Raw genomic sequence first — 24240 nt, forward strand, 5'->3', positions numbered from 1 at the left:
TCAAACAGTGGATTAGAGTGGATTACAGCAATCAGAGGCTTAAAAATAAGACTTGTAAAAATCCTATAATCCTCAGTAATATATGTTAACACCAGTTACTGAGAGCGCCTTCCAAGCTTCCGTTCTTTTTTCTTTCATTAAGGTCACTTACAAATTCTTCCTGTCAAAAGTTCTTCAGTGGACTCATTCTCATCTTTAGGTTGCCTGCATACATCTAAAGTGGGTTAATGTGTCACTTTCAAATGATCCTTTGTAATTGTATTGCATTGTATTATTGTTTTTTCTAGTTTGTACATCATGATAGTACCAGCATATGTGTTCAATAAAGAAAAAAAAATGTTGTTCTTCTTTAATGCCAATTTACAGTTTGTTTAAAACATTTGTTTTTGTTCTTGATTGTGTTCATGTTTATGCTCTATTTCTTCTTAGTACATCATGGTGACAATGACTCAGGACTAACAGTATTATGTTAAGGTATTATGTTACTTTGTTTTGTTTTGTTCTTTGAGAATATGACTTGTTTGAACACTTTTACTATTTACCTTCTGGAGTGCCTTTATTGCCCAGCAACTTTCACAAGACAACCCTTTTTTACTCAAGTGAGTTGTATTTCCATTCTTCAGATCAAGCTAAATTACTGTGTTGAACAAAATAAGTGGTTAAAGGTGGGGAGGGACGGGGGGAATAATGAAACGGGTTGAGGAGCAACAGAGAGGAGGATGTTGAAAGCAGTCACACCAGGGTGGGATGAGAGTACCTCCAGCAGAGGTCCCTAAGCGTTGTCAATGCGCACCAGAGAAAAGCTTTGACCATGGGCATCTAGGCTGGAGCACTCTACCTGGAACCAGCCACTCCCCCTCCACATACACACACACACACACACTTAATCACTCACTCACTCACCCACCCCTCATCCTGCTGACAACATCTACAGCCAAACGCAACACAAGGTTTGTTGCAGGAATTTCATCTCTACAGACCATGACCAACCGAGACCCACCACCAGGTTCCTCTCATTTCTTATAAATATAGTTGACAGAGAATTTAACTTTTTAATTTATTCTTTTTCATGTTACAACTTTTGTATAAGCTTTTATTTCTCAGGAATTACCTTGGATATTTTGTTTATATGTGAATACATATTCACATATTCCACGTATGAAGCAGAGCGTTTATATGCTCCTTCATGCTGCTGCCATCAGGCAAACGATACAGAACCCCACTGGCCCGAAAAAAACATCTACAAAAAATCATTCATCCCCTCTGCAATAACTGTTCTGAATAGCAAAAAATAATCCACACTCTTTATTATTTTTATCTGTGTGAATATGCTTGAGCGGTTTTCTTTTTAAGCTGTGTCGAAGACAAATTTCTGTTTTGTTTTTTTTACTGAAAACAAAAAATAAAGTTCTGTCTATCTATCTATCTATCTATGATATATTTTCACCAACTGACAAATTCTCTTTCTGTACACCTTCTGTCTCCTCTCAGAACAATCTGCTCTAAAATAGCACTGGATATTTACTGTCTCAAAAAGATACATTTCAAACCATCAAATTATTTAAAAAAAAAAAAACCAAGATTCAAATAAAGACAGTCATTTCACCTTGCCTAACTTTGACACCAACTTGTTTTAATTGTTTTATACATATATATATAAAAAAAAACAATTTAAAATGATTATTAAAAAACAGAAAACCCGCAAGGCAAGAACCCTGAGACACATTTAGACCAGGGAAATGTAATGACTGCACTGTGACAAGCTACTGAGGGAGAACTATAGCAGGGCAGCAGGGCAGCAGGGCTGGAACTCTCCACCAAAAACCAGGGCAACAAAGCACAGGGGATTGTGGCCCCGCCCACCACCACCACCATACTCCTAACCACTTTAGGCAGCGCCTTGCATGGCAGCAGCCACCCATTGGTGTATGAATGTGTGCGTGAATGGGTGAATGAGAGGCCTTGTAAAGCGCTTTGGGGTACCGTGAAGTTGCTGGAAAAGCGCTATATAAGTGCAGTCCATTTACCATTTACCAAATACAACACAAAGTTAGCACCGTCCATGTCCCCACAAAACCCAAATTGTTTGGTAAATAAAAACATTTTGGCATGTCTTCATTGAAATCCGTCTTGTATTTTGTGAACATTTGACAGACTCGAACCAACCCACTTTTAGCCCTTGTATGGACGATAGTGTTTGTTTTATTTGGTTTGCATTCTGGACCTCCTGCAATTTCCATTAAATAAACCAATGAATTTTTCTTTTATATTCACAATCTTGTAAATTCTCTTTTTTTTTGTTTAATAAGTATCGGTAATACAACAGTTATTCATCAGAGAAATTGTTTCCTTTCTTTATTTTGACAGATAATTCTTGAAATCAGTGATTGTTCTTGTTTAACTTGTATTCCTTCCCATTTTTGATTTACTGTCTCACTCAAAATAGCTGCTCAGATTTGACAAATCCATCCCTCCACAGGTTTTTAATCTTAAAGTCTTCTTATTTTCAATCTTTTTTGTGTTATTCCATTAATACATTCTCTAAAATTCAGAGATGATATACAAGTTACTTTGAAATAAAAACAAACATTTTGGAAGTGTATTCATTTTAATGGGTTTTATTTTTGATAAATTCAACATTTTCCATCGATTCAGCTCATCTGTGAAATTATCTATCAATCTTAAGTGTTTTTGATGAAAGCTCTTCTATATTTTGGGGGGGATTTTAGATTTTTTTGAAAATTTTCATTTAGTCCAATCCCAATCAAAGTTGTATTTTCTATTATACTCTTTTCCGATTGACTCTCCTATTACCACTGCCTCTGTTTATGGAAATTTAATTTGAAACCAGAAAAGAAGCCATATTTTTCAATCTCTTTTACCACTGACAGCGATTTGTTGATATTTGTTTGAAAAAAAGTACACTGTGTCGTCTGCATAAAATGCAAAGTTATGTTCTTCACCATTTTTTTTTTTTCTTGATGTCTTTTTCTTTCCAGAAAACATTTCATCAACATTGCATGCATTTCATAAATATTTGTGGTAACAGTGGATCCCAACATCTGGTACCTTTCGCCTGGTTAAAAATGTCAGGAAATGTCCTGTCAACTCTAACTCTGGCATTTGGTTGGTTATAAATAATCTTTGATATTGTTACCCAACATGTCTTCATTATTGTTAATGAACATATTAAACAAACCAAAGTGCCACACATGTATCGAATATGAAAAATAAAGACTTGTTCAGCCAAGTGTTAACATTGCCATCTGTGTTTCCGAACTCTGTTGAATCATTCAAAACATGTCAATAATATGTTGGCTATGATTGGAATGTGTCATGCCGGGACTAGGGGCAGGACTCAGACGCAAAGGATTTGAGGACAAAAGTAAATTTATTGCACTTGCAGAAGAAACTCAGATCAGAGTGAGTTTGGGCTGTGGCTGTGCGCATGTACAAGGCTAGACGTTACAAACAAAGACACTCTGGCACAAGACAAGGGAAACGCAGACTATTTTAACTACAAGGTAACAAGGCACAGGTGGAAACAATGGGTAATTGGGTCAGACACACAGGTGGAACATGAGGAGGGGGGGCGTGATCTGAAACGAGAGGAAGCTGAGTTAAGCTGTCAAAATAAAGCAGGAAATGACGAGACAAAATCCCAAGACAAGACAAAACCTCACCACGGTGTGACAGAGTGAACAGTTTTGTTTTTTTTTAACCACATTTAACAACAAAATGGTTCTGTATAATCCATACTCAGTGTGGTCCTTACCTCCCTTGGCTATGACAGTGATAATAGAAGAGTTACATATGAGATCATTCTTTTCTCTTTTTTTTCCAAGATCCAGTTGAAAGCTCAACACATAGGTGGATTTAGGATCTCCTCAAAAGAGTCATAAAATTAATTTGGTTATCTGTCACATTCCAAACTCTTATCTGCCCTACTTTTCTGTATAGAAATTTCATTAACTGTTTTAATAATTGTTCATTTTGATCTTGCGTCACTTGTGGTAAGTTTAAAAGACTCAAGTTAAAACTCAAATTTTGTTTAGCCCCTTAATATTTTCTATTTTATTAGATCAAGATTTGAATAGTAGTTTGAAAACATTCTGATTTCTTTTTATTTCTCACAGTGGTAATTTGAGTTTTCTCCTTTTATTTTAGATTTATAACTCATTCCCTTTGTCATTGTATTTTTGTCTTGCACAGGGAAGTGCTTTTCCTGTTTTATTTAGTAAAAATGTGAACTTTCTTATTTTGCAATTCTAATTCCTATCTGATATTTTCATCATCTGTGTTCTCATGTATTCTTTGTAATCTTTCTACCTCTGCTTTTAATGTTTTCATTGTATCTATTTCCTTCTGTGCCCCTTTTTCATGTTGCATAAGACATTATTTTACAATGTATCATTACTTTTTCTGCTTCACATAATACAGTAGCTGTTGGTTCTCCTTTGTCAGTTTCTTGGCAGTAGCTTCTGATTACTTGGTCAATTTTTTTTCCAGAAAGTAATTGTTTAATCTCCGTAGTGCTTCACCCCTCACTGTCTACCAATGAATAAATTATTAAATTAATACAAACTTCTGACACATTGTATCTACTTCATAATTTTTTTCCTGCGTAACTTATTTTCAGTCTTTGCTGGGGAGGTTTTCCCCATTGTTCAGTGTTTGTTTTTTTGTTTTATTTCATATTCCTAAGAATTCAACTATTCATCTAATCAATAAAGCATATATGCCTGCCAGAAAGGATTTATCCAGAAAGACAATTTCTAAGACAATGCACTAAAGATGATGTCCTGGAACGACTGTCAGAAAATATACTTCCACACTGACACATTTTGATGCATGCATTTATTTACCTACATATACATTATTATTAGCATTTATAAAATATGTACAATTGTCCGTGAACATAAATTCAAGCTCTCGAAAAGGTTCCATGCAGCAGAAAAAAATAAATTTCTGACAACACTTAAACAAAGGAAACTCTTCACAGACCACAAAGCCTCCACAGTGATCACAGGGAGCTGTGATGTTTCCTCAGTGGAGCTTTGCACTTGCTGTTAACTCGGCGTTCTCTGAACAGCATCGGATGTTTCAGTCCAGTGTGGAAAAGGGTGCTTCAGGGGACTCACACCCTGCCGTATTTCTTGGATGTCCTACTGAATGTAACCAAATGAAACCACTGTCTGCAAATACTTGTTATTAATCCATGTGAAAAAATCCATCAGAGACTTTGTGATCATTTGTCTTTGTTTAGGACACTGAGGACACTTCTGTCTTGCTGGTAGATACTGAGGTCTCATCCTCCACCATGCCACCCATTCCAATGGTGCTGAGCATGCAGTTACGGAACTGAAAGAAACAAATCATTCATCAGCATTTGTTATGAGGATTTCAGCTCTATCAATTACTCCAACACAAACACCTTATGCCACCACGCTGGATCATCTTACCTGCTTGTTCATCAGAATGTAGATAACAGGATTGAACAGCGCTGAGCTCTTTGAGAAGAAGGCAGGGATGGCCATGGCTGTAGCAGAGAATGCAGCTCCCTTGTTAAAGAAGATCCATGCAGCAAAGCTGGCATAAGGTGTCCAAGCCAAGAGGAAGCCAAAGACCATCAGGATGCACATGCGTGTCACTTCCCTCTCAGCCTTCTGGGTGGACTCAGACTCCTGCTGCTGGGCTGCAGCCTGGAATTACATACAGCTTGAGTCATGCTTGCAGCTCAAATAAAATATACATGAAGTGTTTTTGCATGAAATTGCCCTAACATGACCGTGCTGCATATTTGGCATCAACTAATATTTACAGAAATCCTTTTTTAATAAAGGATATTATATGCAGTAAGGAAGAGCAACGAACAAAGTTCATTTGCATATCGTCATAATTCATCTCACTTACAGCTTTGACAGTCAGCACAAGGCTGCCATAGGTGAAGAAGATGGTGCACACTGGAACGCAGAAGTAGCAGCTGAACAAGTACAGGACGTATGACTCATTGTTGTAGCCTGGAGCCAGAGTGTAGTAGTCAGGTCCACATGAGCACTGCAGACCCTCAGGAATGTACCTGTGTGATAAATGGATTTTGTCATTCAGTAGCATGAAAAACATTAACAGAAAACATTTCTATCGCAGCAAAATTTGTTTTTCAGTTAAATATGTGTATTTGGTTGAGAACAAGACAGTTTTGTCTGTGAAGGTTCTCAGTCATCAAGGTCATCCCTCACTCAACCCTTCTACCTTAAGACGGTTTTGCTTTGTATAAAAGTCCATCCGTCAAAATCCAGATTTTTTTCAGTGGCAGATCATTTTGTTGACTGGTTCCTAAAACCACAAATTTAGCTACACTTGGAGCAGGTATCAAGACTGCTTTAAAAACCTAGCTGCTCTTTAACTCAGCACAAAACTGGAAGGAAGGATAGTTGTAAGAATGTGGAGATTGTATTTCTACGTTTCAGGAGACCAGTATAGGTTGTGGTCTGGAGCTGAAAAATTCTACATTGGCATCAGTTTCATCTGAACTATCCTTGTTAATGTCAGCTGGCTTGCTCCTCGAACAACCTCTGACCAAAGGCAGAACCTGAAGTTACTACATCTGGCTTGCCTTCATGGTGTGCTTCTCCATGAGTTTGCATAAAGCTGCCAAATATGTTTGAGGGTTAGAAATACCTGGACCAGCCAACCAGTGGAGGACCAGCACAAGCCAGAGCCATGATCCAGGTGAAGACAACACCTGCTCCAGCATGGGTTCCAGTGAACTTGAAGCTTCCCATGGGTTTGCAGACCACAATGTATCTCTCAACAGCCAGGACAACCAGCGACCAGAGAGAAACTTGACCTGCGAGACAGAAAGGCAAGACAAACATCTGGTAACCATTTGTTGTGTTTGTGAATTGAATGACATGACACCAGAAAGGTTTGCAGTTGATCATATTGATCATCATGTCATATAATAGATAATGAAAAGGTGCATTGGCCTAAATGTAAATAGCTAGTTAAGCCACGTTGCAACATTGTTTACGTTTGCATTTGGATTCAGTCTCTGATAACCTGTCCAGTCAACCTCTACCACTTATTCTGAACTATGCACCTCCTTCATGTCTGGCTAGAAACATTATACCTTACCTCCAACAGTTGCCATGAATCCCTCAATGGCACATCCCATCGGTCCAAAAATGAAGTAGCCATAGATGGCAGTGATGAAGGTCATGGTGAATCCGAAGAGAACCATGATGAGTCCAGCCACAGCCAGGTTGACCAAGATGAAGTTGAGGGGTTGCCGGAGTTTCTTGTTCTGGGCTGTCACCACCAGTGTCAGGAAGTTGATGGGGAAACCGGCGACGATCAGGAAGAACATGTAGGCAGCAAGCATTTTGAAGAGAATGGGATCTCCCAGGTAGTACTGTGGATATTCAAAAGGACTCCTCACAAGCCCCGTCCTGTTGTTCATGGGGATGTAGAAGTTGCTTCCCTCTGTGCCATTTGGCTCGCTTCCTCCTTCCCAACCCATCTTCGCTTGTGTGTTGTTCGTTGTGCGGTTGTGGAGCTTCCTCAAGAGTTCTCAAGAGAGTCGGGCTGGATCCTTCTGCAACTGATCAGATGTCTTGGTGACAGCTTTATATTGGTCAAACAGTGGATTAGAGTGGATTACAACAAAAGGCAGATTAAAAAGAAGTGCTGAGTTTAGCCTATAATCCTCAGTAATATATGTTAATACCAGATACTGAGTGCAGCTATACCATTCTTCCCCTCCTATTTCCTTTTTTTTATGAAGGTAATTTACTTCTGTCAGGCTAAACAATTCCAGAGTCAAAAGTTCAGCGATAAAGTCTTCATTCTCATCTTTTGGTTTCTTATATATGTCTACGGTATATATAAAAAGTCACTTCCCAAATTATTCTTCACAATTTTGTTGTTGTATTTTATTTTTTCATATATCGTTCTAAGTTTTTCCTAAGACAACCATACTAGCATCTTTGTTTAATAAATTTAAAAACATTTTGTTTTTTTATAAAATAATTTACACTTTGTTTTAAAAATAAAACAATTCAATTGAAGGAATATAAGCCTGAGTCTTCTTCTTCTTCTCATTATTATTATCATTATTATCATTATTATTAATATTAATATTATCATCATCATCATCATCATCATCATTATTATTATTATTATTATTATTATTATTATTAGTATTATTATTATTATTAGTATTATTATTAGTATTATTATTATTATTATTATTATCATTATTATTATTATTATTATTATTATTATTATTATTATTATTATTATTATTATTATCATTCGCTGCAGCAGCAGCAGCAGTCATCACAGAAGTAGGAGGAGTGACATTTTATTTGACTGCAAACCTTTGCCCATCACCTTTACTGTTCCCCTTTTTGGTTGTTACTTGTCTTGCTTGGTAACCTGCATGTTTCAAGAGTCCATATTAATCACCCTTTAATTGTTTCATGATGCAGGCATTATTTATTGTTGAGGAAAAGAGGAAGAGGCAAAAAGTTGGATGAAAAAACTTTGAGAATTAGGTTGGGGCGCAACAGAGAGGTAGAAGTAGCCAACAGCAAACCCCCTCAATTTGAACTGTACCACGCTTGACGATTAGAAGCTTTACCAAAAAAAGACGCAAGCTTAGCTTACTTGTCATTAATTATATAGAAATGAAAACCGTTCAGGAGTTGCCTTTATATCACAAATTTTTATCAATGTAAATTTGAAGAGTTGCTTGTAAAAGTGTAACACTTACAGTACAGTTGCCATTTGGGTCTGCGAAAGGTTTTGACATAATGCCTACCATGATGTCATTATATTTGTAATGATATATTTAATTATCTATATTCATTCATTTGTTTATTCAGTTAACTTTAGGCGAATCATTTGTTTATTTTTTTTTTTTAAAGACAGAACCATACACACAAACCCTTTGTGTTTGTGTGTATGGTTCTTCACAATTTTACTCAATCCCAATAATTGTCATTTTGCATTTGCCAGATATTTTTTGTGTATTTCAAAAGGTTTGCAAGTATCAGAGGCACACAGACAAATTACAATATTTGTTATTGTTTATATTCAATTAGACAATAAGATAAGATAATAAGATAACTCAATTCTTGTAGTTCTTGAATTTTTGTATTCTGAATGTGGTGCAAGGGACGTCATCTCACTGAAACATCCAGCTCTGAGCAGGATGGAACAGTGCAGTGCCTGTGCAGCATGTGGCTGAATGTTGGTGACTGCATTAAAATGCAGTCACATGGAAACTTAAGACTGATTCTTCGTGTAAGACAGTACATCACAAATGCATTGTGTCCAAAATCTTCTTTTTTTTGTGTGTATATATTGTATTTTGTGTGTGTGTGTGTGTGTGTGTGTGTGTGTGTGTGTGTGTGTGTGTGTGTGTCTGCCAGAAAAAAATACTTCCACACTGACACATTTTGATGCATGCATTTATTTACCTACATATACATTATTATTAGCATTTATAAAATATGTACAATTGGCCATGAAAATAAATTCAGGCTCCCAAAAAGGTTTCATCCAGCAGAAAAAAAATAAATCTCTGACAACAGTCAAACAAGGGAAACTCTTCACAGACCACAAAACCTTCACTGTGATGACAAGGAGCTTTGCACTTGCTGTGAAATCAAGCATTCTCTGAACAGCAACTGATGTTACAGTCCAGTTTGGAAAAGGGTGCTTCAGGTGACTCACAGCCTGCAGTAATTCTTGGATGTCCTACTGAAAGTAACCAAATGAAACCACTGTCTGCAAATACTTGTTATTAGTCCATGTGAAAAAATCCATCAGAGACTTTGTGATCATTTGTCTTTGTTTAGGACACTGAGGACACTTCTGTCTTGCTGGTAGATACTGAGGTCTCATCCTCCACCATGCCACCCATTCCAATGGTGCTGAGCATGCAGTTACGGAACTGAAAGAAACAAATAATTCATCAGCATTTGTTATGAGGATTTCAGCTCAATCAATTACTCCAACACAAACACCTTATGCCACCACGCTGGATCATCTTACCTGCTTGTTCATCAGAATGTAGATAACAGGATTGAACAGTGCTGAGCTCTTTGAGAAGAAGGCAGGGATGGCCATGGCTGTAGCAGAGAATGCAGCTCCCTTGTTAAAGAAGATCCATGCAGCAAAGCTGGCATAAGGTGTCCAAGCCAAGAGGAAGCCAAAGACCATCAGGATGCACATGCGTGTCACTTCCCTCTCAGCCTTCTGGGTGGACTCAGACTCCTGCTGCTGGGCTGCAGCCTGGAATTACATACAGAATTAGTCATGCTTGCAGCTCAAATAAAATATACATGAAGTGTTTTTGCATGAAATTGCCCTAACATGACCGTGCTGCATATTTGGCATCAACTAATATTTACAGAAATCCTTTTTAAATGAATGATATTATATGCAGTAGACAACAGCAACGAACAAAGTTCATTTGCATATCGTCATATTTCATCTCACTTACAGCTTTGACTGTCAGCACAAGGCTGCCATAGGTGAAGAAGATGGTGCACACTGGAACACAGAAGTGGCAGCTGAACAAGTACATGACGTATGACTCATTGTTGTAGCCTGGAGCCTGAGTGTAGTAGTCAGGTCCACAGGAAACCTGGATTCCCTCAGGAATAAATCTGAAGAATGAAAAAAAATGGTTTATCGTTAGTGAAAAACCATCATCAAACTATTGTGTGATCATCAGTATTAGATCAAAGGTCAGTGAGGACAAATTGGGGGCAACAACAGTCTTTGTCTTTATACTGTTTAAGGAAAATAAAAACCCTCTTAGGTAAAAGAAACCACAGATGGTTTACTGGATAGTTAACTCTCTGGTCAGTCTCTTTCATTATTAGGGACTGAGACCGTGGAAGACCAGTTCCAAACGAACTTAAGCAGCATTAGTGTTGTTATTGTTATACCATTAGTGGTATATTATAGAGCTGAACAGGAGCAACTGTAACATTAGGTCAGCACAGAGAATTTCTTTGTACTGCAAATGCCAAGACACAAGTCTTCACTGTAAGCCCAAAGTGTTGGCATTCTCTCTCACTCTCTCTCTCTCTCTCTCTGTCTCTCTCTCTGACTCTCTCTCTCTCTCTCTCTCGCTCTCTCTCTCTCTCTCCCTCCCTCTCTCACACACACTCACACACACACCCTGCAAGCAGCTTTGTAAAGTCTAAAAGGTTATTTGGCCGATACCCTCAACTTCTGAGAAGGTTTAGCCTGTACTTCTGTGGTGATGGCTTCTGTTTGACCTCAACAGCACATTTCTGGATTAATCATATTTGTTGGCCAGTGAAATATGTGTGCAAATGTGATAAGGTGGGGGCTCCAATTTTAAGTCTCACCAAACAGTGCTTTGAGGGGGCTAGCACAGTGCGATCCGTTTTGAGGAAAGTAATACATACCTGGACCAGCCAAAAAGAGGAGGGAAAGCACAGGAGGAAGCCATGATCCAGGTGAATGCACATCCTGCTCCAGCATGAGCAGCTGTAAATTTGAAGCTGCCCATGGGTTTGCAGACCACAATGTATCTTTCAATGGCCAGAACAACGAGAGACCACAGAGACACTTGACCTGTTGATCAAAACAGAGGATGTGTTAAAACATGAAGTTCTACCATTTCCTGTAGAAGATTGAGAGCAAAGATCTACACATGCTTCATGTCTAGGATGATGCGACAAAGGAAGAATCACTCGAGCGGCCTAACATAAAACAAGACTTAGATGCTGCGGCAGCTACCTCCAAGAGTAGACATGAATCCTTCAATAGCACAGCCCATCGTTCCCAGGGAGAAATATCCCATCAGAGAAGTATAAAATGTAACGGTGAACCCAAAGATCACCATGATGAGTCCAGCCACAGCCAGGTTGACCAGGATGAAGTTGAGAGGTTGCCGGAGTTTCTTGTTCTGGGCTGTCACCAACAGTGTCAGGAAGTTGATGGGGAAACCAGTGATCATCAGGAGGAACATGTAGAAAGCCAGGAAGTAAAACATCATTGGATCTGCCAGGTAGTACTGTGGATATTCAAATGGACTCCTCACAAGCCCGGTCCTGTTGTTCATGGGGACATAGAAGTCCTTGCCCTCCGTGCCATTAGGCTCGTTTCCTCCTTCCCAACCCATTTTCTTCTAGTTGCTGTTCTGTAGAGCTACTACAAAAGTTCAAGTTGACCTGTTCAGTCTGGGACTGTTGCTAATCAGTGGTTGATGCCGCTACTAGTCCAGCTTGCAGTATGGGATGGTGTGGCTTTGGGTTATATAGCCCCAGGGCAGACTCACGTTGGCTCTAGACCCAAAGCAAAGAGGATCTGCATAAGAATTATGGCACATAATCTGATGCTTAAAGAAGTTGAACTTATGGGGAATGACGGTCAGCTAAAGGTCACTCTCTCTCTCTCTCTCTCTCTCTCTCTCTCTCTCTCTTGGCGTCTGTCTTTATCACAGTGTTCTCTCCAGCTAGCTGAGCCTGTGCTGAGTGCACTCCAAACAGACATTGCTCAAGTCGACAACTAACATTGAATTGAGTGAACTATAATTGTTTAATTTGTCAAAATGTGTTTTTGAGGTAATCACCCTTAAAGTGAACCGGTAGGTGAAACACATAACTTGATTAGCACAACATCCATTTAGCCTGGAACTAACTAACAAATTGATAATAGGATTTAAGTGTGGGGGTCAAAGCTTGGCAGCAGTGTGGCTGTAGTGCAGCAGGCTAGCTAGCGAGATAGATAGATAGATAGATAGATAGATAGATAGATAGATAGATAGATACTTCAGAGTAGGGATTTCCTGTATTGACATGATAGCATTCTGGTACCAAGTGGTCTTTTTCCTCTTTCCAAAAACTTAAGAGAAATACTCACTGTTCACACACTTTAAAAGAAAATACTCTTACACAATAACTAATACTTATTTGGGGCATATTAAGTATAATGTTAGTCCCTTATGTTGTTCAGCAAGAAAAATAAAGAGTCCTGAACGTCTTTGACTGATTCATACTGTACAGACATGCACAGAGAGCCGTAGTCGTAAGTCCAATGGTGAGTTAAATAGCCTACCATGCGTAAAAATCTGTGCAATTTGAAATAGTTCCCCTGTGTCACAGTAATATAGTCTAGTTTCATAGTGGACAGGTGCTTATCTCAAATTACCTTTCATGGCCTAAAAAATAAAAACTTTACAAAAACAAATATTCTAAACGTAATGAAGCCAACTCAACAAAAAAATTACCACAATAGACATATGGTGAGCCTCATAGAAAACTCATACAATTTAAAAAATCTTTGTCCCCTCCTCATCTAGTGGTCTATAATATGACCACAAAATATGCTCCATCATAAATTGCCACATTATAAATAAAGTGGCAACACTTTTTATGGTGCTGTGTTGTATCAAGCTTTATGTCTGCAACAACGTTCCTTAAGAGTAATAAGTGGAGGATATAAGATGTTATAAGCTCACCATTTATTATGTTTCATACCTCCATGGCAATCATACACATACATATACATACATACATTCATTTTCTCATTCATTGTCAACTCAAAATTTGGGATTCCGCCATAAAGTCAAGGTCATAAAAACATTATGAATGATAAGGTTACACGCATTATACACATTATTTATAATCATTAATAAACCTTGTTATAAGTTTTTTGTGATTATGAATGTTTATAACTTTTTTGTCAAGGATTACGAGTTGTTGAGCCTTATGAATGTGCCCAATGCCCATAATGCTCTATACAACATACCTTCAACACTTCAAGTGTTACCAATTAGGGAAATTTAATTTTCAACTCAGTTTTCAACTGAATTAAATTTCACTTTTTTTTTTTTTTTGGTTTTGTTTTGTTTTTTTGTTTGGTTCGATTTTTTTTCTGCAAGTGGAAAACATGGTTGACTAGAACTCTAAAATTCTACTTACTACCATACTGGCTGGTGATCGACAAAGTGAACATACAGCCTGACCTGCAAGCTCCCTGCAGCCCAAGTGCTTTAGCAAGATTTGTGGTAATCTGTTTACAGGTGGACTGCCCAGAGTCTGCTTTGATGAAACAAGTTAGGTTTCCTTTACCCAGTGACATACAGTCACTGGGTTAAGATACAGCGTGCACACACACACACACACACATAGACATAGGACATAGACATGCCATTTTGTTAATGTTAATATTATTATTATTATTATTATTATTATTATTATTATTATTATTATTATTATTATTATTATCAGTATTAGTATTGGGATACAATTATGCAGCTAGTTAGAGTCCAAGTCTCCATGATTTGGGTGCTAACTGCATCTTCTAAGGTGACTATCTCAGAACCAGAGTTACCAAACCCTACCTCCAGAATGCGTGAGGAAACAGAATGGAGGGACTCGCCAGAGTGACTAAACAGAGTGACCAAAGCAACCATGTTGGCTAAGGGCGTTTACCCACTAGCCCTGTGCGGCTAGTGCCAGCCCTGCACGGTACGGGACAGCTCGGTTGAAAGGTATTTCCATAAGCACGACTAGTACCTGAGCGTGGGCGGAGTCACGGTTGCAAGGCGAACCAAAGGTTTTTTTGTGCCTCCCGTGTTCCCGAAACCATAGGATTCACTTTTTGTATTAACCGTGGTTTTGTTTTGTTTTGTGCGAGACATTTTCATAGGGCTTAGAATTATTTTGTTTCATACTGTTGACTTGTATCAAAACACTGTCCTAGAAGAGAAAATGTAGACGCTGAAACGATCACCTTGAGTCTCACAGTCGTTTATTATTAGACAAGAATATCCGCACAACTTAAGTCCACACAAAGCACAAAACAGCAACAACTCTATTCGACCGGCATGAACAAGTGAGCAGCGTTAAAATCGCTATAAGGAGTGAAACTTACGAAACTTGCGAGCCAAAATCGCCGCCTCTTAAGTTTCGCTGCCAGCGAACACAACACAAGCAGAGCACGGAGTTAGCGGTGGTGGCTAGTGGTTTATCGACATTATTCAACGGCTCTACTTTGCAAATAGCCTTCAAACTAAAGTTGCTTGTTACAAAACACATTTACAGTCCTCAAGCATGTTTTCAAATATCGTCGTGGCCGACTATTCTCTCGTCGTCCACCGGCCGAGTCGAGCCCGTCTCACTCCCGTTGGCCACCGCGTCGGTGTTCCATCGCATCCGAATTAGGCTGAACAAACCGCCAACATTTTCTCTGTTCATTCCACTCCGACTGTTGTAGTCCTTGGTGCTTCGGTAGTCGCTCGGCATTTTTATTTTTTTATTTCTCCGGACACTGTTTCGCTGTACAGCGACGGCCACCGGCTGCGAAACCAGGAAGGCTTTTCATTGCGTGTCGCTCCGTCCGTCCAGCTCTCTATGAGCTTTTTCTTCGGCCACAGACAACAGAAACGTCTGTAGTTCTACGTTCGCCCATGGTACAGTTTCATAATCTTTTCAGTTTTTAATACGTGAAACTGTAAAAATCCACACGCGGGGCATTTAAAAAATGGCGGTTTTGGTCTTTCGTGAGAGAGTGCCTTTGGCTTTCGTCAAAACTTTTACCCAGTCAGTGCCCTGCACGTTGCTACGTCACCCATACGATGTCAGCTCTGCTCGCTTCGAACCCCAAGGAGGCAGGTACCAAAATCGTAACCCCTGGGACCGTGCTGTGGCCCGTGGAAATGCGCCAAAACCGACCCGTACCGTACCGAGATGTTACCGTGGGCACCTGTGGGTAAGCGCCCTAACATGCAACACATCCTGCTTGACAAATGGAATGTTACCACAGCCATGTGACCCAGCTGGTGATCCAGCTAATGACCATAAATTATATATATATATATGTATATATGTATATATATATATATATATATATATATATATATATATATATATATATATATATATATATATATATATATATATATACATATATATATATATATATATACATACACATAGTAATCCATATTAGTCAAACTTCAGGGATATTGACTTAGTCAGTTAAGTAACAGAGGGGGTTGTTAATCAGTTTCAGCTGCTTTGTTGTTAATGGAAAACAATGGACTGGAGAAATGGACAAGAGAGGCAACAATGAGACAGCCCCCAAAACAGAGATGGTTTTCCAGGTTCCACTGGTGTGTTTTTTCCCGCTCTTACTCTCTTCTGGCTGATTTCTTTACCGACTGACTTTATACTGATGTAGTTTTTCATTTGGTTTAGATCAACTTCTCTCTTGAACCTGGACTCTACAGGGGTTGCACAAATAGTCCAACACCCATGGCTATGCAAACACATCAATATGTGTGGTTGCAAGAGGTTTTACTGCATCTCCCAATACAGTCTCGAGAGCATGGAGGAGATTCTAGGAGACGGGGGGATACTAGGACAGCTGGACAACAGGATCATTATCAGTGTCTTTATGCAAGGAGGAACAAAATGAGCACCACCAGGGAACTACAAAAAAAAAAAAATCAGAACAAACAATCTCAAAGAAGACTACATGAGGGTGTCCTGAGGGCCCGCAATCCTGTGGTGGGCCCTGTGCTCACGGCCCAGCACCGTAGAGCTCGATGGGCGTTTACCATAGACCACCAGAATTGGCAAGTGCGCCACTGGCATCTTGTGCTCTTCACTCACTGACAGCAAGTTCCACCTGAGCACATGTGGCAGACGTGAAAGGGTTTGCAACACCATTGGGCATAATTGGTGTTGCAACAGTGATGGTCTGGGGAGCCATATCCCTGCAAGGAATCAGATAACTCTACAATTAGGCAATGCTCTGGGGGGCCCAGTTGTTTTTTTCTCTGATTGTACAGAGCGCTTTGAGACGCCTTTGGTTGTGACTGTACAAATAAAAGTTGGTTGATTGATTGGCAATGGCACCCTGATTGCTATTAGGTATGAGGATGAAATCCTTGAACCCACTGTGAGAAACTTTGTTGGTGCAGTGGGTTCCTCCAGGTGAGGTCGAAAAAGAATGGTGTGACTTACCTAAACTTTATTTCAACACTCAACAGAGTGAGCAGAGCAACCATGTTGGCTAACCTGCAACACATCCTGGTTGAGAAATGGACTGTTATACCGCAGCCACGTGACCTAGCTGATGACCTGAGTGAGGCAGAGTGTTTTATCTTAAATAAAGATATAATTGGCCAGTATGTGTTCTTTGTTGTATGTTACTAATAGATTTGATACATACATGCAGATTGATCACATAAAGGCAGACATCACGTCTAATATTATTTTTAATCCTTGGTATGTTTAATCTAACTTGGACATATGAAATTGGCTCCACAATCATAACCAATGCCTTCACTCTACAGCCTGTATCAGTGTTTCTCCAGTATTGATGCAGAGAAAACCAAGAGCTCCCGGTATGGAGTCACCAGCTGCTGCTCTTTACTGTCGCCAAGGAGCTTTAGGTAAAGCTTAAGGCGAGATTCACACAACCCACCCCCACCTCTGAGCTCTCGGACTGAACATGGGTCAGTGGAGCTGTGAGTAACAGACCCATGTTCCCTCTCTCAGGCTAGAATTCTGATGTGGCCTGTATGAGGATGTCAGTATAAGAACATTGATGTGATATTGTGAAAACAGTACTCGGATTTTCTCAAATGATGAGTTTGTTGTGTAGAGGTAATGCGCAATATAGTAAATATAGTGTGTTATTATTATTATCATTATTATTATTATTATTATTATTGATAATAATAATAATAAGAAGAAGAAGACGAATAGGAAGAAGAATAACTGTTCACTGGTTCTTTGGTTACTGCCACATCCAAAATATGCAAGAAGTGCAAATTACGATTGACCACACTAAATTGGCCGTCAGTCTGAGTGTCGAGAGTGTCAATGGATGTCTGTATCGTATGGCCTTGCAATAAACTACGGATTTGTCCAGGATGTAATAATCCCACCTCTGCCCCAACCCTGAGTGCTGCAGAAGTGGTGATGGGCGGATGGGTGGATGGGTGGATGGATGGATGGATGGATGGGTGGATGGATTGGTGGGTGGATGGATGGATTGGTGGGTGGATTGGTGGGTGGGTGGGTGGATGGATGGATGGATGGATGGGTGGATGGGTGGGTGGATGGGTGGGTGGGTGGGTGGATGTTTGGATGGATGGGTTGGTGGATAGATGGATGGGTGGATGTTTGGATGGATGGGTGGGTGGGTGGGTGGAGGAATGATAAAATATATTTCAAATATAAATCCATTTCATCCATCACGTTCCTGCGGTTATAGATAGATAGATAGATAGATAGATAGATAGATAGATAGATAGATCTCACTTGATTTAGTTGTTGCTTTAATTCAATTTACTTCTACTATGGCGGACACCTTGCGCCCTCCTCGCGACTTAAAACGGTCCTTGCTCACCAGCCATTCCAGCCAGCCAATATTACTTCATCTTGTTTGCAAATTGGCTTGTATTGCACTAACTTGTAAGCCAACCTTAAAAAGTCATGCCGGGTGTCCGTGCTCAGATAATGAGGATACTGCAGTAGAACCTATTACCTCATTCAGCTCAATTAGTGACTCGTCTGGAGTGGAACACTTGTTATTTAAAGTCAACACAAAAGGTAGCTGAACTCAAGACATTTGCATATGAACACAGTATGTACTGTTTAAACATGTCAGTTTAACTTATTCCATTTACAACATTTTACTATTTAGCCATATGTCTCAAAAGGCTGGCTCGGTTTTTGTTTTGTTTGTTTGTTTGTTTGTATTCAGAAAAGCCTTAATTATCACTTGACTCTGGTACAGGGTGTGTAAAAAAATTTGGTCAATGTATTTGGCAAATGTATTCCTAAAATCCACGGAACTTAAATTGTGCGTTTAAAAAAAATCTGACCACTGCATTACCCTTGGTTGGAAGATTTTTTTTATTTTTTTTCACTAATGCTAAATGGATGTGTAAGCATTGTTTATGTTTTTTGTTATTTACATTTACATTGAACATGTACCCTTTAATGACTTAAAGGTCACCTATTATGCTAATTTTCAGGCTTTTGTATTTGATATCTGGCCCCTCCAGAGCAGCAACGCACGATTTTCCGCGCCTAAAGCTTTTTACATTCGCGTATCTCACGGCTCGTTTCCTCGTATTTACTGCATCCCGCGAAAACGGTCTGTTTAACTTCACTCCACCCCCAGCCTTGCCGGTGTACGCCCCCGCCCGGCCCACTCCGCTGTGATTGGTCACACTCTTCGTCGCTGCTGAGCCTCACTTCCTCAGTTTGCCGGTGCGGGAGTGAAGAGTAAACGGCAAACTTTACGAAACAGGCACAAATTAAACACTTACCGTCGTGAAGGCTTCACCCTTTAGCAGCTGTTTAGCGGCTAATCCAGCTTCGTAGGGACCCAGCGCGGGCTGAGTTACGGCCGCAAGGCGGGCCGAAGGTCCCTGGATGGTTTTTGTGCCTTCCGTGTCCCCGGAAATATACTTTACCTTTGTGTAATGACCGTGTTTTTGTTTTGTATTTTTGCGAGACATTTTAATAGGGCTTAGAATGATTTCATTTCATACTGTTGACTTGCATCGAAACACTGTCCTAGCACAGAAAATATGTACGCTGACAACCGATGTTACCATGCTGGCAGCGTGAACATCGCTATAAGGAATGAAACTTGCGAGTCAAAATCGCTGCCTCATCAGTTTCGCTGCCAGCGAACACAACACACATAACAAGCAGAGCACGGAGTTAGCGGTGGTGGCTAACAGTTCATCCACACGATATGCATATACATATGCAAAGTTGTTGTGAACACATGGCACTTGCCTTGCTGAGGAGTTGAAATCTCCTCAATATTTTGTTGATATTTGATCCAGCTGATGATAAAAAAACAAAACATCTAAAGATATTTTGAAATATCTAATGGAGAACTCACACATACCACCAAATCGCCAACCAGAGTCTGACGACACCAATGTCCACTGACTGCCAACTAAGGCAAATATGTTCCTTTTCCCAGCGATGTCAGAATATGTCAGAAGCTTGAATCTGCCACATCCATCTATCTCTCCTTGAATGGCTCATCAAAGTTGGCACGTGTTCCACGTCTGAGCTCAGAGTCCGTCACAGAGCACTGGCAAAGTAGATCTACCAAATAAATCAGACGCTCATTTGCTCTTTAACCTTGGGTGCAGGTGGCTAACAGCTGTTCTCTCGAAGGGGTTGTGTTTCAAGGTTACTGTTTTCATTTGATTTGATTCTTAGGGCGTATTCACACCTGCCCTGTTTGGTTCGAACTAAACCAAAAAAGTCCCTTTTGCGGTCCTTTTGGGCTGGTGTGAATACAAACCAGCGAACTCTGGTGCGGAGCAAACAGCCGGTCCGAGACCTCGCCGGAGGGGTGGTCATCGGTTGATGTGTGAGATCAACCGCACCGTGGCTCGAACCAGTTGTGAAATCACACACTGTTTTACACGTCACAGGCTTCCGTAGCCACAACCATGAGGGAAAATAATGTTTTGGTTAGCATAGTAGAAAGTTTAGTAGCACGTCGTCGGACCGTCAGGCGAACATGAGTCGCTGATCAACGTGGAGCAATGAGGAGGCGGTTCTTGCCAAACGGCTTCGTTGTCGCAAAATGGTAAACATCTTCTCATGAAATCAACGCTGTATCAAAAGCTTCTGATGCTCCAAATGACCTGCAAACGCTTGTGTTTGCGTGGGAAAAAACAAACAAACATGAGCACAACGAATGCAGCACGCTGGAGATCCACGATTGTTTCCGTATTTTACCGTGTTACCCCGCCCCGTACCATTTTGTCCAATGATTTGCACGATCTTTGCACACATGTGGGTTTGTTGTCAAATCCTGGGACTCTTGCGAAAAATTGCAATGTGAAAAGGAACCGCACCAAACCAAAAAGATACATTGTATTTTGGTCCAGACCAAAGAAAGCGAACTAAGGACTTTCCTGGTGTGAAAACACCCTTACTTACCATCAGAGACACAAAAGCAAGTTAAACGTGTCTTTTCTCTCACCATTCCAGCCAGCCAATATTGCCTTATCTTGTTTGCAAATTGGCTTGTATTCTGCCAGCGTGGAAGCCAATCGCACCCTTAAAAAGTCATGTTGGGTCTCCATCCACAGATAATGAGGATACTGCAGCAGAACCTATTACCTCATTCAGCCCAATTAGTGGCTCGTCAGGAATGACTTGTTTCAAGGTGAATTCTTCAGGTTGCTCCCACCATTCACCACATACAGCGTCCACCAAAATGCCATCAGTGGCCTTATATAAATTCAATACATGAGAAGTGTTTTAAGGAGTTTTTCATTTCATGGAGAAACATTGGCATAATCCTTATACAGGATTGGACATCTTTTGATGAGGACTCAAGAACCAGTTCTATAAAAACAAAAATATATTTCTCCTAAAAACCATGGAACTTATATTATGCATTTTAACTAAAAAGATTCCAACCACTGCATTAACATTGGTTGACTGTCACAGAAACTTTTCACTTTCCAGCAAGTTGGAACAGACTTTCCCCTGACCATTGCCTCCAGACAATAATCCCACATCTTGTTTGCGGATTGGCTCGTATTCCACAGAAAAAGTCATGTTGGGTCTCCATCCACAGATAATGAGGATAGCGCATCAGAACCTATTACCTCATTAAGCTTAATTAGTGCCTCAACAGTGAAAGGACAAGTTTTTAGGCAGCTGAACATTTACCCTTTAATGACTTAACTGTTGTAAATGCCCTGACACAAATTCAATTTATGAGATTACAGGCAGTAGCAAAGCTTTTCTTTGAGAAAGATGGATTAAAACCATGACGTTGTTCCCCATTAAATGGGATTGAACAGTTTTTGGTGTGGGCACAGAGATTTTTCAATCATGGGAAATGTTAACTTATTTTACCTTTTGGGGATAAAAAAAAAAAAAAAAACTGAGCTGTTGTACCATGTATTGATTCATTACCATGAGTTAATCATAAAGCTTCTTAGTAAACCACAGAAATAAGTTTTTAATTTCATAGTGAAAATCCTAAAAGGAGAAAAGAAACATTAAAGCTGAGCAAAATTTTGGAATTTCATTTAAACTAATAAAATGAATTGATTTATACTTCCTACAGTTGTTATTGTTTTTCATGTTCATTGCTCACACTGTCATACTTCACCCTTGTTCCAGATGAAATGCACATTTGGTGCATATGCAGAGTTGTTGTAAACACATGGCACTTGCCTTGAAAGGGAAAAACAAGTTCTTTGAAAAGTAGTTGAAATCTCCTCATGGAGACATTTCATATATGAAATAAATCAGTTGCTCATTTGCTCTCTGACCTTAGGTGCAGGTGGCTAACAGCTGTTTTTCTCGAAGGGGTTGTGTTTCAAGGTTACTGTTTTCATTTGATTGAAATTCTTATTTACCATCAGAGACACAAAAGCAAGTTAAACGTGTCCTTTCTCTCACCATTCCAGCCAGCCAATATTGCCTTATCTTGTTTGCAAATTGGCTTGTATTCTGCCAGTGTGTAAGCCAATCGCACCCTTAAAAAGTCATGTTGGGTCTCCATCCACAGATAATGAGGATACTGCAGCAGAACCTATTACCTCATTCAGCCCAATTAGTGGCTCATGAGGAATGACTTGTTTCAAGGTGGATTCTTCAGGTTGCTCCCACCATTCACCACATATCCACCAAAATCCCAAATGTGGCCTGATATAAATTCAATTCATGAGAAGTGTTTTAAGGAGTTTTTCTTTTCATGGCGAAAGCAATGTTTTGAAACAGTGGCATAATCCTTTGACAGGATTGAACAGCTTTTGATGAGCTGACATTTACCCAGGAGGGGAAATTATGTTACCTGATTTAACTTTGAGGATTAGAGCTTTAAAGCTGACAGAACCAAATAAGTGGTGCTGAAACACTGGTATTCAGCAGCTAAGGCCTTTGTTGCACTGCTGAACTGAGCAAATTTTATTTCGCTAATGTATTATTACTAACTAAACAAAACCACTGATATAGAAAGGTATGCATTTAAGCTGAGTGGACCATTTTATTGGTTATTTTGCTACAGTATCGACAGAAGAGGTCACATGTTCAATCAATTTTATTTTGATAGATAGATAGATAGATAGATAGATAGATAGATAGATAGATAGATTATGTTTTCTGTCACAGATAATTTCGGCGAGTTAAAACTATCCTTCCTCTCCAACCCTTCCAGTCAGACAATTCTCCCTCATCTTGTTTGTAGTTAAACCAGAATTCCACGAACTGGTAATCTGATCGCAAACTTAAAAAGTCAAGTTGGATCGGCGTGCTCAGATAATGAGGATAGTGGGTCAGAACCTATTACCTCATTTAGCTCAATTAGTGGCCTGTCAGTGGCAGAACATATTAAAAAAGGGAAGTTTAACAGATTCAGAACGTCCAAACTCATGTAGAAATGGTATTTCATCATCTGCTGGCGATTTTCAGTGTGCTTCAGGTTGTTTGAAATTCATGCTGTGATTTATTTCAAGGCAAACTCCCTCTGTTTGTCATGCTGTCTATTGCCCTTTCATCACCCTAATGTCATAGGTGCCCTAATACAATTTGGAACTATTGGATTACAGGTGGGAGTAAGCTGTTATGTTGAAAACAATGTTGGTATGTTTTTACAGGATTGATCAACTTCAGATCAGAACATAGAGTGGGGTTCTTAAAGCCCTCACCTGATTTAACCCTGACCTTACCTCACCAGCTGACCTGGCATTCAGCTAGTGTGGTCTTTTGAGACCTTGCGTCGCTGTTATCACAGATGTTTTACTACTTGATAGTCACCAACAATAAAATGGTTTTTGATGGTTAAACTATAAACAGTATTAGATTAGTACAATTAATACATCCGCATTTCAATTTTTATTATTTTTTATTGGTACATATATATATGATTCAAAACATACATTTCAATATTGTAATTTATTGACAGTACTTAATACGTAATTTGATTTGTTCATTTTGGCGAAGACATTTTTATGTGCAATGAACTGGCAGCTTGTCCAGGGTGTCGACGCGTCTTCGCCCAATGAAAGCTGGGTTAGGCTCCAGCAGACCCCTGTAACCCCTGAGTTCTAAAAGTAGAATATAATAATTGGAATTGATACTATTATTTATTTATTTATTTATTTTGCACAGGATGAAATGTTTAAAATCTCTTTTGTTAATATTTTTTTTTGATTGAAGCAAAAAG

General features: G+C 39.5%; 2 protein-coding genes across 2 annotated transcripts; both read right to left on the reverse strand.

Annotated features, from left to right (window-relative positions):
- Positions 1 to 4852: 4852 nt before the first annotated feature.
- LOC142895945 (green-sensitive opsin-like) lies at positions 4853 to 7668 on the reverse strand. The gene is made up of 5 exons (XM_076037318.1): positions 7138 to 7668; positions 6682 to 6850; positions 5914 to 6079; positions 5463 to 5702; positions 4853 to 5361 (listed from the first exon to the last, which is right to left on the reverse strand). Exons 1-5 carry the CDS (start codon positions 7520 to 7522, stop codon positions 5263 to 5265), a joined length of 1059 nt encoding a protein of 352 aa, XP_075893433.1. The 5' UTR covers positions 7523 to 7668; the 3' UTR covers positions 4853 to 5262.
- Positions 7669 to 9487: 1819 nt separating this feature from the next.
- opn1mw1 (opsin 1 (cone pigments), medium-wave-sensitive, 1) lies at positions 9488 to 12405 on the reverse strand. Its single transcript, XM_076037319.1, has 5 exons — positions 11788 to 12405; positions 11454 to 11622; positions 10514 to 10679; positions 10063 to 10302; positions 9488 to 9961 (listed from the first exon to the last, which is right to left on the reverse strand). The coding sequence occupies exons 1-5, from the start codon at positions 12170 to 12172 to the stop codon at positions 9863 to 9865; spliced, it is 1059 nt and encodes a 352-aa protein (XP_075893434.1). The 5' UTR covers positions 12173 to 12405; the 3' UTR covers positions 9488 to 9862.
- Positions 12406 to 24240: the final 11835 nt, after the last annotated feature.

This window comes from Nelusetta ayraudi, unplaced genomic scaffold (assembly GCF_046127955.1).
Source record: "Nelusetta ayraudi isolate G7.1 ecotype Tasmania unplaced genomic scaffold, CSIRO-AGI_Nayr_v1 ptg000050l, whole genome shotgun sequence".
NCBI classification, from domain to species: Eukaryota; Metazoa; Chordata; class Actinopteri; order Tetraodontiformes; family Monacanthidae; genus Nelusetta; species Nelusetta ayraudi.